This window comes from Contarinia nasturtii, unplaced genomic scaffold (assembly GCF_009176525.2).
Source record: "Contarinia nasturtii isolate CC-2019 unplaced genomic scaffold, AAFC_CNas_1.1 Cnas_scaffold_1240, whole genome shotgun sequence".
Lineage (NCBI taxonomy): Eukaryota > Metazoa > Arthropoda > Insecta > Diptera > Cecidomyiidae > Contarinia > Contarinia nasturtii.
In genome coordinates this window covers 1284705-1305639 of record NW_022198581.1, presented here as the reverse complement: position 1 = coordinate 1305639, position 20935 = coordinate 1284705, and the positions used below count along the sequence as shown (strand labels likewise).

At 33.5% G+C, this 20935-nt stretch overlaps 1 protein-coding gene across 6 annotated transcripts in view; it reads left to right on the top strand.

The window, feature by feature from the left end:
• The window catches only part of LOC116345285 (guanine nucleotide exchange factor DBS), an 89399-nt gene that overhangs the window by 30323 nt on the left and 38141 nt on the right, over positions 1-20935 (top strand). For all 6 annotated transcript variants that reach the window (XM_031774520.1, XM_031774526.1, XM_031774521.1 and 3 more), the window contains exon 12: positions 2275-2457. In XM_031774520.1, coding sequence (XP_031630380.1) covers positions 2275-2457 — 183 coding nt within the window. The remainder of the gene's footprint in view (positions 1-2274; positions 2458-20935) is intronic.

Below are 20935 nucleotides of genomic sequence, written 5' to 3'. Positions count from 1 at the left end.
AGGCGATCTCACTTGTACCATCGTGAGGAATTTGCAATTGCGTGATGCAGTGTGGTTACATATCGATCAAAATAAGTCGTTTGTTATCAATCGCATAAATTCGAACAAAAAAAATACCGAGAAAAAAATGCTTGTACGCGTTCCGTAAAGTTATCGCATCGACAATTAAGGATCAATAATAATAATAATGAGGAAATGGGTGCAAAGCTGACTTATATATTTGAATGTAACGACTAAAAAATGTACTGTATATTTCTTAGAAGACATTTGTTCATAAAAAAAACAGTGCATGTGCGCGTAACACTGTCATCCACGTGAAATGGTAATAATCAATTTGTTGATTGTATAACGAACACATAACGGTTACGAATTAAATGCACAAATTGTCTAGTCAATACACCAAATAAGAAGCGAAAACTGCATCGCATGATTGCGAACGACAATGGCAGAAGCCTCAGTTGTGATGCGCATATTAATACAAAAAAAACCGTCATCGGAAAGATCCACATTCGGCTATTGGCCAATATCAAATGGCAAACGAACGATGTAGCAACGAAAAACTTGAACGAACGAGACGATAATAAAACCGACAATCACCTATAATTTACGAATGTTTGCAATTTACTATCGTACATTTAGCGATCTAAGTTATATATTTTGTGTGCAGCCTTCGATTTGCCACAAAATCGATAGACTAGGGAAAGGTGCGCACCAAAACCACCACAATGCAGATAGAATTTTTTGTGTGTGTGTGCTCATGTATCGTTAGTTATGCAGGTCCAAATACACCCAACAACGTACAAGTTCAATGATTTGTTCAATGATGTCGTTGCGATTATGCAATAAATTACAGAACTACACAGAGATAATTTTTTTTAACTAGACTAAAAACCAATGTTTCGCTCAATTTTACTTGGAAACCATTCGAAGTTCGGATCTAGTAGTCGTGTTGCTACTGCATACATAATACACGCATTATGCTCGATGGAGTAAAATTGTACACCATGTAAAGAACGGAAACGGTAAAATATCGCTTGAATTCAACGATTGACGTAGAATGTTTGTAATGCAGTGATCAAATTAAAAGACATAGCAAAAGAGAGATAGAAAACAAGTCTCTTTATTCGCTTGTAATTTAAGTGAACAAATTGATTCGTGTGTTTCCCCATTAGAAGTGGATTCCCATCCATTATTATTTATCCATTTGAATTTTACATTATATATGTAGAATTGAAACACATGTTCACTGCCACATCAAATTATTATGGCATTGATAATATATATACATATGTATTTTTGCTTTTTAAATCATGCAAAATTTAAATGGTTTTCTCTATAAAACGAAACGCAAGATACCAAACGCGCTAATCATCAACCGCACTAATTATGATAAAACGAAATAATTTTCCAATTTGTCTAATGGAATAATGGATGAGGTACTCAAATGCGTGAAAGAATTGACGATGATGTGAATTAGCAGCCATTTTTCTGCTTCACTTTCGAAAACCATGTGAAACAACAAAAATCATAATTTGTTGCTTGCCAATTGTAGAGCAAAGTGTGAAAGTCAAAAACTCAGTTAAGTTTTCATTAAATCAAACCATTATTTCATTTGGTTTGTTTGATTGAATTATAATCGCGTCAAGATTTAAAAGGAAAACAATCTACAACACATTTACATCAGAATATAGTTTAGCAATGACTTCAAATCATTTACATTTTATTCTTTTGTTGCTTATTATTAATGAGATTCTCAAGAATTTTATCGAAATTTTTCAAACTCATTTATGCATTCGCCTAATAGAATTTGAAATGGAAAATTTAATGGAAATTTTAATTTCGTATAAATCATCCCGCGGTGAGCTTCAAATCAATAATTTAAGCATCAACTTTAATTCTGTTAATTGTTTTATTCTTGTTGAAATATTCGATTCATTCCCACTGTTTTAAGAATCATTCATTTTGCGCAATGCAATGGGGTAATCTTTAAGTCAAGCGACCAGATTTCAGTGGAGATAATTTGATGTTTTTGGCTATAGAATTCATAAAAAAGAGAGAAATGCTACGGAGAAATATGAGGAAGAGAAAAGCGCCTCGGCTGAAGAACGAACTTTTGTTACCATTTCGAATAAAAAATTATATTTTCGTCTTTCAATTCGATTGAAAATCAATGAAAGGAATTGTTCTTTTTTTACATTTGTAATTTTTCACCCCAAATATCATTTAATTAACTTAATTCTGAAAAATTGTTATATTTTTTCACCTTATTAACAGGTACTGCAACGAATCGACGATGTGTCGTTAATGTGTGAAAAACGAGTGGTTTGTTTGAAGAAATTAGCATTGAAACCAAAGCGTCCAGTGCAACAAGTTATTCCTGAGCCTGGTGTGCCATTACAACCACCCGGAGGCGCACCACATCCATTGCGTTTACGGAGCAAATCACAACAACGACGGGTGAGTACCTTTAATTTAACAAAAAAAAAACTCGATATGATCGATTGTCTGTTTCGAGTGAAAAGCGTTTGAATGGTTCAAAAGACGCTCGAAACAAAACAAAAAACAAGCAACGATAAAATTATCGTAAATTGACATCTAATCATTTAAATAAAATGGAAAATCGGTTTCGTCAATATCAGTAGTACATTTGGCATGCAGGTAGTATAGAATTACGATTACCCATCGACGAACAAAGAAGAGATAATAAACGGTGACTTAGCATATAAGTGAACGTGATCAGTTTTCCTATGTCCGAACATTCAGAATGTTATCGCAAAATATATTTCTATTCGAAGTTTTATTATCATATTCTCATAGCAATATTAAAGAAATGCTTTTTTTAAAGTGAAATCAAACAATGGCCATAACGGCAGTAAATTCCACGACGAGACTTTGAATGAATATGAACAATGTATTAAACACAACTACTGGATTTATAAACAATTAATTCTTTTGAGTGTTCAAAGAAAATCAAGTTTTCGTATGAAATTTAGGCCATCTGATGAGTTTTGATGCGTTGAATAGAATGAAATTGATTTTATTTTTTTGAGAAACTGAAATTGCTCCACATTTACAATTCTATCGCACTAAAACCAGTTTGAATCAGCAAATGTCTCAGTTTGAACAAATGAAAAAAAGATGAGAGGAAAAAAATGGAGGTCAAAGAAATGAACCGATTTATCACCGATGAAATTCATCTTTGAAAGTGAATTATAGTTACAAATCTTTTTTTTTTTTTTTTTTAAATATTTTTTCTTAATTTTAAGAAAATTTATTCTTTTGTCAATTCACAATTGTGATATGAACATTGTATATTTGTCCAAGAGGTGGGATGATTCAGAACACTTGTATATGAAAACAAATGCACAAAAATGCGTTTGTACTTCAAATGCGGCCTCTGTCAAGATTTAATTCGGTGTACGAATCTTCATAAGTCATTAACGTAGAATTACATCAATCGTAAAAGCAATTTAAGATGATGTGCAACATAATTGCCATTGAAACTTGTTTAATTTGCACCAATAAAAATGGTGATACACAGTCCATATGCTAATTTGCAACATTCATTCCGAAATCGAACTGTAAAAAGTTCATCTAACATGCAAGCCAACAACACCTTTTTCCGACTGCCGTTAAAAAAAAACATGTTCATCTTAAACAGTTGATGGTCAATCAATTTGTTTGGTGGTTTCCATGGTCTAAATAGGCGTGTAATGCAATGAAATCGCATTATTTTGAATTAAATCTGACAACGGTTTGGACAGATGAAGCGCTTAATTAATACAAATGTCATTTCATTCGAATCGAAATGTTTGTACGCAACATTCTTTTTTTTTATCGTTATGTGTATATCAATGTGCGTCGTAAATCGGTACAGTGAATGGGTATTTGTATGAAATGATTTCAATTAAAACGGATTATTGTTTGTGACAGCGTTATCGAAGCGTGCTCAACGGTGCCCCGATGTAATGAATCATAAGATAAGATATTTAAGTGAAAAATATACAAATCGATCGTCATCGACATGACCATCGACAATCGAATGATATGAATGTTAGGAAAGTTTAGTAGTTTGTTGCAATTATAAAACAGACATGGGCGTAAAGCGACAAGCACGCTCATTGTTTGTGGCACCAATTTCATTTGCCAACGAAATACAAAAAAAAAGGCATACAATCGATTAAGTTTTGATTGATCGCTTGATTCGAAAAAAAAAAAAAACCAGAAACTATTTGCACATTTCACGACACAGATGCACTTTTTGTTGAACATAATCTGCATTAATTTGTGATATGCGATATTGAGCAGATCTTAAAATATCATTTATTGGGCGACGGCTGCCCGTACTCATTCTATGTAAAACGATTTCATGTTGTTGTTGTTTCGTTCATTTCATCGCCAGGAAATTGAATCGAATAAAGGCGAATTCAATCAAGCCACACAACAGCTAAATAACTCGTCATATTATTTCATTTGAGCAAATGAAAGAGAAATTAAAAATGATTACTTGGTTGTTTGAATCGTTAATGTGAACATAAATGCAAGACAAAAACAGAGAAAAAATTTTTTTTTTGACGCAGCGACATACGACTGGACTCGTATGAGACTGTCTATCATGAAAATAGCGAAGTTTATTAATTAAATTTAGTTGCGTAGTTGAGCGATACGTGCAACGATTAGTAATTTGTTTTTCTTTCACTCGCCAAAGCAACGCCGTGATTTTCTCGACAAATTTGTTTTATCGTAACATTTTTTATTTTATCGTATGAACGCACGCGGCCAATCCATTGCTATTTTTATTATCTGTGTTTCGATGTTTCCTATCACATCGTTGAATTGCATTTTATTGATCGTTTGGATCAATTCATAACTTTGTAAGCCCACTTCCATCATCAATCATAAAAATAAAATATATCGTCGGCGATGAAGTTCATTAGTCTTGCATCATGATGTACAAGTGCAATGAAAAAAAAAATACCGATGTGAGATTTGCATTAATCTGCCTTTATTTTACACCGTGCAACCATCAAATGTAATGCATTCGTCATGAATTTCTCTTAATTGGTTTTATAGTCGATTTTCATTTGAATTGAGCCGACGAAAACGCTATAATTCTTCAAAAAATCCATTTTCAATGGTCTAGAATGTTTCCATTAAATGTATGCCTATGTAAAATGATGAAACAAATGCTCAATCAGAATTTATTGCTTTATTTCAGTGAAGCACTGCATATAAACACTTTATACGCTTGAAATGAGCGCTAGTAACAATTTTGAGATGTAAAAAGCGCATGAAATAAAAATAAAATGAACCTTGTCAGATGCACGATAAGATTACTTTCTTTCGAAACCATTGTCCATATCACTGTGTATGTGTGTCGAAGCAATGCATTCCAATGATAGTTAAATACCAGCGAAAACAACAATAACAAAACAAATGCCAGACATTATCATTAGTCAAAATGGTTTGCAGGTTACATTTTAAATTTTCTATTTGATGTTCTGTTCATAAAATTCGGTTTGGCTTTAAGTGATGTCACTGTCGCGCTCAACACAAAAGACAACAACGACACAGAAGAGAAAGAGAGAAGAATGCCAAATGAACAAGTTAAACGACCGACAAAAAAAAAACAAACGTACTTTACTCGGAACTCATCCGGCTTCAGTCTAAACAATTGTCATTAAATTCAAACTCGGTCGCATCGTAAAAAAAATGTTCATAAAAAATATACGCCTGAAACATAAACATACAAAAATCATAAGCCACTTAATGTGTACGTGTTATTTTTTTTTGTCGAGTTTCGGTAAATTTATGTTACAAATTTGTCATTTCACTTTTCGTCGTTTCATATCTCTTTTTCGCTCTTTCTTCACTTTACCTCGCAATGCACTCACTTTTAGATAAACACGAGCAACGAAATAAAACAGCAATTAGAAATAAGAAAACACACAAATGACACAGACATAGACCAGAAAAAAGAGATACAGACGAAGGGATAGAGAGAGAGTAGTGCTGAAATTCAAAGAAACGAACAACGAATGTTCCACGTTTATTTATCATATTTTCGATCGAAACGTTTAACTAGCAACATATCTTTACACTATGCATTACTCACTTTTTCACGTCTTTTGTCTTCTCAACATGTTGTTCTAGTCACATTTCGATCGCTGTTCTTCAATGGACGTTGGAATTTCGATAATTTAAAGATAAAAGACCAGCGAAAGCATATTTACCAATTGATACAAACGATGATGATTTTCAGTAAAAATGAAGAATGATCTGTTTCGATTACCACAGACAATGGGGGTTTAATGCTCAATTTTTTCTACGAATACCAAAAAGTAAACGCATTCCAGATCATTCATTCATCCGTTTTAAACTTACATTGCCGTTTAAAGGCTTGGTTCCTTTGTTTAATTATAAATTCCGGCATCTTGAAAATAGATTTCAACAAATTCCTATCTAGGGCGAGGTTGATTGATTTTACTATCATTTTAATTGGCTACAAGTATTTCAACGTTAACACCGCAATATTAATCATTTCTGCACATTTCATTTTCTCGACACTTTTTGGGTAGTTGGAGCAAAAAAAATTAATTAGCGACAAAGAGAAAAAAATATATAATGCAAACTACATTCGATTAAAATCAAAACCAAAGTTCACGGATGTTTTTGTCAACGCCGTTAACTGATGCATTTGTATGCGTACAAATAATTTACCTTCGTTGATGTGACAGTTTTATTGAGTACACACTTATGCAACGGTTTTTCGGTTCAACTGATGTGTGTCCAGATCGAAAAATTGAGATATCAAATCAAAAAGAAGTTTATAAAACCAAGCGTGGCTAATGCAAATTGAGAAAGATTGAAATGGCCGGTTTGCGGTTGACCGCATGCTTTATTAGCCAATCAGTCGAGTCGTTAATAATTACAAATGTTTTATATTTTGCAAAAGTCAAATCATGACTTGGCTCATCATGTGAATAATGCCCATGTCAACTGTATGGACTCATCAGGGTCACATATTAAATATCAATTGAATTCCATCGGTTGTTTTGGTTTTTAAATCGTCAATATAGTTTATTCATCATTTGCTCAGTGTTATGCGTATCAAAATAATGAATATTTTGCGTGCTCTCGTGCCTTACTTACCGATTGATTTATGAAATCAATGTTATGACTCTTATGTCTGCAAATTTCCATTTCGTTGAATTGTTTGACCTGGTTTGTTGGACTGAAAATGATAAACATGCACGATTGAAGTGATAGTAAAAATAAAATATATATCTTTTTATTATGAATGATCGTTTTTTGATAGTGCCTAGAAGCAAATCTATTGAAAATTGAATAATTTACGCATGCCAAATATTTTCCACTCTTTGTTGTGATGGTTTTCTTTCATCGAAGAGATTGTCCATTTTTTTTTTTGAGATGTAAATTCCCAAAATTGTATTTGCATATCAATGACATTTTTCCACTCTTGCCGTACATTAGATAAAAAGCACAGCTTCTCCAATGAGTAGATAAAAAAAAGTCATAAACACAACAAATTTTATTTATCCATTAAGCATATAATATTCCAAAGCTCAGTTAAATTTGATATGACCGATCGCTATCAATTACAACCATGTTGCGCAATAATCGGTTAAAACATATATGATTTTTATGTATTATTACACTAAATTACCCACGGTTATGCTTTCAAACTAGTGATTTATAGAGTCAATTCAATGAGATGAACTAGGAGAGAGACTGAGATTGAATCACATTAATTGTTGGTTGAATGGAATCGAAACAGAAGAAAAAAACGTGATAAAGAATACTTCAAATGAATTTAACCATTCGTATGAACAGACAATATATTTGGCTGCCGTCATCTGGATATTTCAGCTCAACTGGATGCCGTCAGCAGATGATGCGAAGTGAAAACAATAGAAGTGATTATTATAGTAATACCAGTATATAACAAGCTTATATACCTATAACAATCACTTCTATTGTTTTCACTTTGTATCATCTGCTGACGATATCCAGATGAGCTGTAATATCCAGATGACGACAGCTAAATATATTGTCTGCATATGAAGAATAGATCTTCTCCAGAATTGAGTTTAAGACCATTTCGTCTTCTTTGTCGTCACTCCTCAAGAGCAAAGTGTTTTTTTTTCTTTCATCTACATGTATTGTGTGCGTATCTCTCAATACAGAGTGAAATCTTGACTAATGGACATTTAAAGGTGTACCTTTTTTGGAAATTAACAATTTAATGGTGTAATCAATAGCTGTTTTATTTTCAATGGGTAAATTAGATTTTAAATGGCATTGGTCAAAGTGCTACAGAAATAGAATCGCTATGATCCAAAATAACAACACATAAAGAAAACCGTACTTAACAGAAGAAGAAAAAAATCAATCTAGAATGAAGAAAATGGCCAATAAACGAAATGATTGCGCACATCAAAATGTCCAGAGATTACGAAAACAAAACGGTTATTTCCAATTTAAAAAAAAAAGTCATCGACGTGGAAAATAACCACTAAAACACCCGGGAATGATGTAATGAGTTTTATCTCGTTTAAATTCGAACCTTTTGGATAATCATAGACATATTTGTTTGCTTCTCTTGATTCTATTGTTGTTCGCGCAAGATTGCAATTGTGGACTTTTCCATCGTCAAGTGTCAAGAGAACGTATGTATGAATAACCCATCCAGAGTAAACTTTCCATTTTGATCGTTTGGTACTTTGATTTCGCTGAAATTAAGCGAATCTATCGGTGAATATATTTTTAATGGTTTTTGATATCAACGACGACGACGACAAAACCACTGCAATTATAAACACGGGATGTGAAAATTGCGCGTTCAATTTTGCACCATTGTTCTTGTTATTATGGGCTATCATTACAGAAGAAAGAAGCCACATTCATTAAATGACAACACGAAAAAAAAGTGTCATCGGCACTTCGCTGCCAGTGAAAATTTTCAATTTCACTTTTACTTTTTTTTTACTCGCATACGGCGAGCATTGGCTGCGGCATTGACTCTGTGTGCATTTTCCTTTGTTTTTTATTTTTATTTTCTGTCTTTCATCGCTTCCATTCGTTGTTATGTACTGAGATCAACCAATATAAATCAACACAGTGATGCTTTTCATAATGATAATGATGATGGCGATCAATTTTCAGATTCTCTCGCAAATATATCATTCGATGTGGCAAAACCAAACGAAATCAACCAAACGTGCGAAAGATACAGAGTGAGAGAGAGAGAGAGGTGCATATATACATGCAAAGATTCAACTTTATGTGTCTCATTTCGGGCGCACAATACTAAATAGACAAATAAATTTATCGTAATTTAAATAGTTTTTCTTATATTATTTATTGTAATGACGGTGAGAATTTCAAACGGCAGACAATGTTTGAAATGAATACTCAAGTGCCCATTGCAATGAAAGCACTTGATTTTTGCCGTTGCTGTAGGCACTTTTTTTTCAGGTGTATTGTTGTACGAACTAGTATATATTGAATCCAAACGAAAATGTTCTTCAAAATGTCTATTGTTTTAACAACACATTTTTTATCTGTCTACTGATGACGCTTAAATTCATGTTGGTGGTGCTGCTGTTGTTGTTGATGTTGTGTGTCTTTTTTTATTTCATGTACACACACTCCTTCCCGATTTACTATCAACAACGCAATAAACTTTCGTTTCGCATTCTCACTTCCAATTGATGATCTAGGCTTTTGTTTTACTTTTTACGGCTGTATGTCGCGCACATTGTGGGAAATTGCTAATCTATTGGAATGATATGCCATCTCAATATTTTCGCAAAGACAAAACACGGATAAATTCAGAAAAACATTATCAGATCATCAAAAACAGAAACATCCCTCTTCCGATCTCTGACGAATTTGCATATCATCAATGGCTAATCATAATTAGCGACGACTGTGAAGATTGAGGAAATTACTGAATTTAAATGCATAAATTAGTTAATATGAAAACATCGTTTTTTTCCACATTATTCCATATTTTTTTTGTTAGAATCTATTCTAAAAACGACCTTCATGACTAAAGAAAAAAAAATGAAGAATATTTGGTTTCGCACATGAATAAGGATTTGAATGACAAAATGATGTATTTTAAAAAAATATACACTTTTTTTCTGGCGGCGACGGAAAGAGACCACATTTTACATATGTATGATGTAAGCATATTTTCAAAATTCGATTTGATGAAGAGACAATGCGCACTCAATGGTCACATTTGTTCACACGATTATTATGTCATTTCCGAAAATGGAAATGTTTGGTGTGTATAACAAGGAACTAATCAAAATGTGATTGGACATTCTATGCACGAGTCCATTGTTTAATTGCCTTTATTTCCTTTCATTTGGGCGAACGTGTTGACAATTATTATCATTATTTGCATGATGGAATTCTTTGTATGGGTTTTGATTGGTTCAGCGCGCATTGTCACTGTCACTTGATTTCACAAAAATAAAAAGCCATTGTGCACTGCAATATGATAGCCAGACATCTTTGATGACATAGTCTCAAAGTGATCATTATTATGTCACTACCGGCCAAAATGTATATTGTGATTATAAGCCTTTTAATTGAATTAGTGTGTCCAAACGAAAGCAATAAGTGAAACAAGTGTTAAAAAAATAATTGTTGAAAAGAATACGCCTGACTGTGAACTATTGAAATGGCTCTCACTTTCGATTTCACACACACAATAATTGTACGGCAGACTCATTTGGCCACCATATATTTTTAAATCCGAAACATAAGGGCTTAATTTTCGGCATCGTCGTCATCGTATCATCATCACAAATTAACAAACAATATGAATTTAAAATTGTTTTTGTTATTTTCGTTCGAAAAGCCGAGGCTTTTAATTCTCAAATTCAATGAATTGACTGTTATTCGTGCGCACAGAAAGCATACAAATAAACAATAAACCAACAGTTTTCACTTTAATCAAATGCAACACACACACGAGTACAGCAGTCAAAACAACATCAGCCGCGGGCATTATATTGAAACGAATCTGATTCGTTGAATAAAAAAAAATGAATGGGTGCAGATCAGCAGCAATAACAGACGTTCGAAACGAACGTAACGAAAACCATACACTAATCATATTAATTATGTGCTTGTAACACAATAAACATATTTCTCATATACAGAAGCCAATAATAAATTTAAAAAGAAATGGCTTGTAACAAATCGAACTAACATTGAACAAATCAGGCGGAATGCAAATCAAAGCAAGTGACAATAAACGGTATTTTACCATGTGTCAAAATAGGTTCGCGGCGAAATTACTACTTTGATTACTTTGCCTTTTGCCATCTGTGTTTCTAACATCAGTAGTACATCGTTTTATAAATCCATATCATTCACATGTGTTTTTTTTCCATTAACTGCGTAAATTTGACAGATTTCATTTTTTTCTCGAATTTGGTTCAATTTAATCTGTTTTGCCGAAATTTCATGTCGTTGTCATGTTTAAATCATTGACTTAGCTAAAATCAACATATGCAGTAGGGTAGAGCGGTTGATCTATTTTAATGGAATACACCGGGGACAACAAAGAATTCCATAAAACATAAGCTGCTTCATAAATATAAACATCAGAATGTTCACAAAATCCGAAATCTATCTATAAAACATATGGTGATTGTTAATTGAATCACACATGGCAACTGTTGATTGTCACCATAGAATATAGGTGATTTGTATCTGTTTAATGCAAATCTGGTCCAATTTATATTCGCTGTAAAATATGCGTTCATACTAGCGTATATATATCAGTTTCTTCTTGAATTTTGTGGTGACCACAGCTTAGAAAAGTCAGTCATCATGTTATCAAAGACAATGTTATTAACGTTAATTGTAATTATTTTTGTCGTCACATGTACAGCGAGAGTACTAGTACGGATCAATACTCGACATTATCTTGACTTTTCATATGAATGTACATTAGGGTGTTTCCCATATCTGTAAATAGAAAAATGGTATTTTTTAATTGAAAGTAGACAAAATTCTATGCTAGTTAGTAGCATCGATACAACAAAGCGTTTTATATCAACACTTCCCGAAGCGAAAAACGATTGTTGCCTCTGAATATGAATATCAATCACTCCATTATATGAATACAATCTCATAGTGAAGAATACTTACAGAAAAAAACACCTAGAAGTACTTCCTCGAAATGCTGAGACACAACAGTCAGTCTCAGTTAATGTAACAAATTACAATATTAATTTTTGATTAATTTTCGAGTACGAATGGTGATTGGTGACGCTTAAGGCTGCTGATTCGGTTGAACTGCTGGCTGTCGCGGTGATCGTCTGTCTAATCCTGCCGGAATATCCCATCCAAACAGCTCACAATGTCCTATTCAAAAGTAAACACACACACGGAAATAATGTATAGATTATTGGCAGAAATGATTTTTTTTCTTAAATCTATACAAATGTTTAGATATCTCAACAGACATTTATTTTTTTATTAAAAAAATATTTTCTCAATGTCATTAAATATTGCATACATATTTATCATCGAGCGCTAAAATAGATCATTCAAATAGTGTGCATTTCATTTAATATGTAGAATATATGCAAATGCAAATTTCTAATACACATACCTTTGATGAGAATGCATTTGGCGGCGACGATATCACGATCCCAAGATGTCTTGTGTACAGCCATTAGTAGTTGCTTGTCTTCGATTTCCAATTCATTTTCATCATCGACTGCATATGGCTGTTGAACAGTTGCATACGGTGCATCAGCATTGACTTGAGCATATTCCAATTTACCACTCACTGTGTTTACTTGCCAATTTTTTGGATACACGGCCACCTTAGACAGTAAACGTTCAGCAGCAATATCGAATTCTTGCTCAGTCATGAGTCCTTCTGCCCAAAATCGCATCAAATTAAGTTCAACGTCATCTTTGTTGTACCTCAATTGCCGTTTGCTGCGCTGTGCTACGATTTTTGATGGTAAATATTCGGCGAAAATTGAATCGGGCTCCGCTCCACAATTTTCACACACTTTGAATCGATGGCTCCTTGTGGCTGGATTAAATCGTCGCCCACACTTTGCACAATGCTGCGATGTACCCCACTCATCTGTTTTGCGCACACGACAATTGCGACGTTTTCGAAAGCCTTTGAGTAGTTTGCGCGTACCTGGAGCTCTCACATGCTTTTTGATTCGAATGCACGAGTTTGGTGATATTTCTGCATTTCCCATGTGAATAATTGCGGCTTTATGATTGACCAAATTCCCAGTGAGTTTATCAACGGTTCGATTCGATTCGACGTCAAACTGCAACAGCGTGTATTTCGGTGTTGTATACACGGCCATTCCTTTCTTGAGCATTTTGATACGATGATGAACGTAATCAATCCAGAGTATGCCCAGTGGTGATGGCATTCGCTGATACAATTGTCGATTATTTCGATCATCCTGCTCCTCTTGGGTGAACTGCTTCGTCCATCGTTTTGCCTTTACATCGCGCGTCTTCTGCTTTGCCAGCCAATGGTACTTCTTACTGGACGTTTTCATGTTGACCTGAAATGGAAAAGTGAAGAAAAAAATTATTCACGTAACTGTATCACTTTCTATTTCTCAATAATGCCAAAAATTTAAACACTCACTTCTTTCTTTGTTTCGATATTTCGACGAACTGTGGCATTCCATGTTTTCATGCCTGGATCGATTCCCAGTTCGTAAGCAAATTTTCCGTCGATGAATTGTTTTCGAAGAATATCATCATTCTGCATCTGTTGCTTGTGTTGCTTTGACATGCGATACATAATCGACACAGATTCACCGTTGCTGACGATGGTATAATGGAATTCTTTGTTTTTCTTCAGTTTTCGATTGATGGTCGTAAGATCGAATACTTGATTCCAATAGAATTCTTTGTTCTGGCGAATGTAACTTTCGGTTGCTTGTCTACCATCAACTTGTGGAAGTTGTTTCGATTCGGCCAGCATTCGATAGAAGACATCATTGCACATGAACACTGCCTTTCGTTGATAATCAGGCAATGGAACAACCGAGAGATTTTTGATATTTGGTATCTTCACATTGTTATCTTGCGCCCAATTGTGCCACTCATCGATTTCTGTCTGCATAACGAGCCACATTGCAGTTGCTTTGAACCAATAATCGCCTTTTGAAAAATCCTTGATGTTGTGATCATTGGTTGGGCCACCAACTTCTCGCACAATTGCAGTAACCATGCCAGTAAGTAATGTTCGCTTGTGTCGTTTGAAATCTGCATTTTGATGAGTGTCACGGATCGCATTGTAGCCTCGAATCATCAAATCGACTGCATTGTCAATGTCCTTCTTGTCGAATTTCCAACCGGTAGACACTGCGTTGAATTGCCACGCTCGCATTCGCAGATAATTTTTCAACTTCTTCTTGCAGTGTGTCTTTTGACCGGTTTTCAAGCATCGCGTGTGATTTTGGCACAGCGTTTTAAAATGATTACCAAAATAATCGTTCTTGGGCCAGGCGAAATTATTTTCTGGACTGAGCTCTTCGACAAACTGACGGAAATGTGGCTCCATATTCTCACCTTCTTTGTTTTTTTGCAAGACGGCATAGAAACATTGCTCAATCACTTCTTCGCCACGATTCTTTTCAACGAGCTGTCCTTTCTTCTTTCCTTTTTTGGCCGGATACGTTCGGTTTTTAAAAAACTCCCACTGTCGATTCATTTGTGCCGATTTCACTTTATCCAAGAAAAGTAATGATGCCAAAACGGTGATTTTCGTTGACATTATGCTTTTCTGTTCGATCCACGGTTTGACAATGTGATTGAACTCTGGTCGCAAAATTGTGTTGAGGCGCATTTTAATCGCGAACAATCCATTATCGTTTACATCATCATCAGCATCCTTTTCTTTTTGCGCATTCGTTTGAAATTTGTATCGCTTTTTTCTTGGCGCTGTAGCAGCCGTAGTTTCACCAGTCGTTGACATGTTGAACTAAAACGAAATAAAAAAAAACACACGCGCAATTTAGAACACAAATAAAATGACAAATATATTTTCTGCACTGTGTAATTTTTAAATGAATTGAATCAATAGGAAGCACTGAATATATGGGGACAAAACTGACACTTGATGTTACCTGATTGAATGTTAAGCGTGAAGTGATTCAAAATCGACAAATTGAGTGATATTAACTCTTTTGAATGCAACATATAAATGCAAACCACACCAACACGGTCCCAAGTTGAATCGAAATATTTGCAGTTTCAGCTTGTGAATGTTTTGTTATTATCAAAACTAAACAAAATCAAACACAAAATTCACCGCAAATATCTCGTTTGAAAACAATCGGTTGACAATAATTCCAATAGAAAACCGCCAACAGCGAAAAATAAACTTCTTTGAAAGCAAGAAACAAATATAGCATACACTGACACAATCCAAAAATATGTTTTAGCACTTTTATCAATCGAATCCAATGAAATTATGACGATGCAAATTCAAATAAAAAAAACATTGATTCTGACAAGTTTCAACACGATCGTTTCATTTGAACCAACACACTTCTCCACATTCCGATGGTTCTGTGTCGAAAGCATTCTTATACTGCACACATTTTTGGTTTATAAAGCGTTTGAATAAGAATGTATGGTACGGAACCAATAAATGGAATCACAGTTTGTATGTAAACACTTAAGAGCAAAAGAAACGGAATGATTATTATTATTAGCCTATCGCGATGGATATAAATGTGTATGTGTTGTATGGACTGCTTGGTTCAAATCATAAAATGATTTTACAGGCCAAAAAAACGGCTGACACAGCGAACAACACGATTCTGAAAATGCGTTGAATATAAATACTTTCTTTTGTTTATTTATCGAATTCTAAAGAATCGCAACAATATTCTATCAAAGCGAACAGTGTCGATATACGTGCAAACAGCAAAGAGAATTGTACTTCAAATTCTAATCAACTATATTTTCAGATATGTTTTCGTTTCGGGAAGTGCTAAAATCAATCGCTTCGTTATATGAATGCCATTTACTAACATAGAATTTTGCCTTCTTTGAATTAAGAAATACCATTTTTTTATTTGCTGATACGGGAAACACTCTAATGTACATATAAAGGAACGATTGATCCACCTTTTCTTTGGAATGAAGAACGTTTTATTTGTAACGAGTGCATATCAAGAGATGATGTCAATAAATTCACAAATGATTTTGTTCGGATCACAGACCCGGTGGTGTATTCCGAAATGACGATTATTGCTGTAAAAAATAAAACAAATTGGCAAAAGAGTGAATTTACAGATTCCTGTCAGTTACTGATTCAAGGTGATGCGTATGAGTGCAAATTGATAGAGAGCCTCAACATATTTGGGAAATTCTTTCTAGGGTTCGTCCTTTTTTGTATTTTTGCTTCTTTGGCTCAAAAAATTCATAAATGTATTAAAAAGGATGTAGAGTAATAAATACTATTGTCAATATCATTTAAAAAGAGTTAACGCTGCATAATAAATACAAATGTAAAATGAATTATAATTGTTTTTTTTTTACTTACTCATATATTCAGTGAATATTATTCACAAATATATAAATAGTTTTCAGATTTTATTTTTTGAGATTCTGTATTATATTGTGATATATAACAATTGTGCCCTGTTTTCATCCAAATCGATTGAAACTTCACTAGTAGCTAATATATGTACTTTCATGTACCAATCACTCCATCCTAATATGCAAAAAAAAAATCGCTTCCACTTTTTCTGATGTCTTAGCTGGTCTTATTTGTTACTTGCCTTACAAAGTGAAAAAATGACAATTTAAGAAAACGATGTGGCGAAACGATATAAATTGCCAAAAAATCGTTGTTTTATTTGTGACTGCAGAGAACGAAAGCGAATGAATGCGAAAGATGTGCGAGGGACAGATGGTATGATTTGAGTATCAAAAATTCAGACGAATATAGGACACAGCAGTATGGCGATTTGTGACCAAATACACTTGCCAAAATGCAGCTATGCATTGCGACATTTTTTTCTTGTTCGCATTGATCAAGTTATTAAATGATTGCAGTACATTTTATCGCGTACACAGTTCGCTTTTTGAAAAATCATATCCACGGACGTGCACATGATGTTCCATTGTCTTTTCCACTTACAATCGATTCAAACCGAAACATTCTAAATGTGATAATTGTGGTAATTACTTAATTTATTGCAAATCACTATAAACAATATCGAATCGATGACATCGCTCTTCGTTCAATAAAAAGATGAATACCGAATTCATTGACCAATCAATGTTCGAAAGAAAGGCCTTTTTGTGCTTGACGCAAAATGTTTTCACAATATTATTTTTTTTTGTTGTTAGCATCACACGCGGATCAATCGATTGGTGGCACAATCGATGAGCACAATGAGCAATCATTTTAGCGTTAAGTATAATGATTTTCATAAAACTTTTCACGATTAATTTAACATTTTCTAATTGAATCTGACGTGTTTTAATCATTAAAATTGTACATCAGTTTTATATGTATAGAATGTTGCTTTCGAAGTTGAATGAATTCACCATCATTTTCAAATGCCAAAGAAATTGAGATGACATTTCGTTGCTATTTTAAGTGTATTATCCATATTATTGCCGACGGTTCATAAGTCAACAATTGATTTTCACTCTTTCTCTCATCTTATGTGTACCGTGTTGGTGGTGGCTTTCAATTTCGGAAACAAGTGCTTTTAATTCAACAACGAACAGAAAGTCATAAATTTGGTTTCATGAATTCTCGTTTGCAACCACATTGTGCACATTTTAAACGCACGATTTCTTCATTCGACAAACTGAAAATTCGCAACCAATTCATTTTTCCGCAGTGATTGTAATCACAATAATCACACGCTCGTCTGAAGTGAATCATTGTTGGTTTTGATCATGGTTAAATAAAGAAATAAACATTTCAATGTTAATGCCTATCATCACACATATTACAAACCATGTCTTTTCATATTACTCTCTCTCTCTCTCTCTCTCTCTCTCTCTCTCCATCTCTTCTTCTCTGACCACTTTTTATTGTTCATTTATATAAAAAAAAATCGTTTTCGCGCCAAATCAACTGACAGAATGTATGAATTGCACACGCATCTATTTAGCGTACAGAGGGCCATGATGAAACATGGTACTTAAAAATTAGAATGAGCTAAAATTAATGAAACAAAAGATGTTGCGAAAATGTTTCCGTTTCACAAATGAAAACTATATGCAAACCGCAAATGAATGTGGTTTGTGGATATAAGTGATAATTTCGTGCATTTAAGATGATGCCGACGTTGCGGTCACGTACAAAGTTTTCTTCAAGAAGAAGAAAAAAAAACAATTCCAAATGTGAAATTTCCCAACTTCAAATGACCAGGAAATGTTACCGAATTATTTTTCTCTCCCAAGATTAAAAAACTTTCCAGTAAGAGTAATTTCTCGAAGATTTCGAAGTATCTCATGGTAGCTTTGAGTCGTCAATACTATTATTATTTACGTTTATATGCATGCAATAATTTACTCAACCAATGCAAATTCAGAATTGAATTTTCATTCGGGCATTAATTGTAAACAATGATTTTCTCTAATCGAATTGATATGTATTGATGCGGTTCGATTGCTATTTATGTTATAAATTATGTTAAAAGATGCATTTCATTTTGTTCGATACATTGCACATTGAAATCGATGATGCATCATTTTATCATTTCGGTTAAATTGCCGATCATTTAAATAATTTGCATGACAATGCCAATTTCATGCAACAAGATTATACAATACACACAATCAATGAACTCTCTGATTTATTGAAAATCGCTCCTTTGCAATGTGGACGGATATTTTTTTTTTCCGCGCACATCCGGTTGAAGTAACAAATCACGCTTGATTATTAATAAACCATACACAAATATGCATGGCTATAAATCGATTTGTATACACATTGGAATAATGTACGATACGATTTTGCTTGCTGCATTCTTACATTTCATTTAATTTCTTTGTGTTTAACAACACATTACGATAACAAAGTGAACAATCTTCAAAAGTCTATGGTTTAGATGGACTTGTTGAAAATTTACCGATTTTTTTAAAATATAATTATTATTGATAGACTCAAAGAAAATGAAATTGATATGAAATCAAATCACATTTTTCATATATATATTTTTTATATTAACTTTCTACTTAAGTATTGCTTTTTGAAAGAGAAATGTTTTTCCCCTTGGTTTTGTTGACTTCATATCGTAAAAATGCACAGTTTCACAAAAAGAATAGTCAAAAATGTCAACTTAAATTATATGTTTCATTTCTCAGTGATCACTCTAGTCCGTTAGCATTTAATTCACGTGCATTTGTTGTTAAGAAAATGCTTCAAATCTTTAATGTCGTCGGTAAAACGTCAGAACATAGCGCATACGTATAATAGTATACGATTATCAAAGAGTTCTTAACCGAATTTCGCTATGAAATAATACACAATGTGTCACACATTATTTTTTTATTTGCCAGCTCCGTTTGCTTCTGTTGCTATTGCTTTTGACTTTGTTTTAATTTAATTCGTAACACACATTAACACCGCTGTGTATCTATTCTGGTGAGTTCGTCATTTTAATTTCTTATTTGTTGTTGTTGTTGTTCTTCTTCTTCTTACTTCATTTTCATGTGTTGATGTTTTGTTTCTTTTCCGCGTTTCCCGTTAGGCTAATTTCGTATTTATAGTTGACCGAATTCCCGGGCCATTTCATGTTTTAACTTGTTGTTGCGCTTGCCGCCGTTTTTATCTCTTTTTATTTCTTCTCATTCATGAAAAAATCGTTTTGTTCATCATTTCATTTCGAGATTATTATTTTTTTTGTGTCTGTCCATTATCCATTTCAATGAAAAATAGTGACTTGATTTTGCACTGTCAAAGTCAGTTACATGCTTTTTATCAAGCCATTAGAAGAATGCAAATGACACCGGTGTTTCTTTTCTTGACTCAAAATGATAATTGTTTGTTATTTTGTCAGAAAAGTTTTTGTGCTTTTACTTAAATGAACTAGAAAGAAGGGAATCATTTCAAAAACTTTGCAATAACATGAACAAAATCTGGATTAGCTTTGATAAAACCCATTTGAAAAGAGTCATTCAATCATTGAAATGGATGTGATTTAAACATGAAACCAGTTTTAACAAAATATAATGTGTGAAAAGAAATTCATTCGGGAACATTATTAAATAATCTCATTTTTTTCTTTCTCTATGGACCTCTCAACATTTTCATTAGATATTTCACAATAAGTCTATTTGTCACGAGATTTCTTATTCTTCCTATATTTATTATCTCGGAACATTCTTCCTCTATCTTCTTTTCTTCGCACTCTCTTATTACTCGATTAACGTAAAAAGTTTCTCAAAAACAAAGCAAGATCGGGAAATTTATTATAAAACAATGAATTTGGACATCAAACTCGTAACGTGTGTTGATTTTTCCGGTAAATATAATGTTCAGACGAGAATTGTCGTGTGCGGCAAACTTCTTTTTATTAGACATTTTTTCCGTTTTTATTTTTAAAAGCACGATTAAAGTGATGTTTCTGTATTTGCCCGATGAAAACTTTCAACAAGCCGATGCAAGTGTGCGACGCAAAGCAGAAATGTGACCCAATTTGAATTTGACCATAAGTGACTGTGATCGTTTTGGGTGAAAAGCGCGTACAATAAATAAATTGCGCACCAAATGAAAACAATAGGCCGAAAAAGAATGTGTAAATTTCATTTGTAGTCAGTTTTTAACAGAGTTCGCTCTGTCATTTCTCTTTTTTTTTTGGACTAGAAGAAAAACGTCAACGACACACGTACCATGACGTCGTTATTTAAA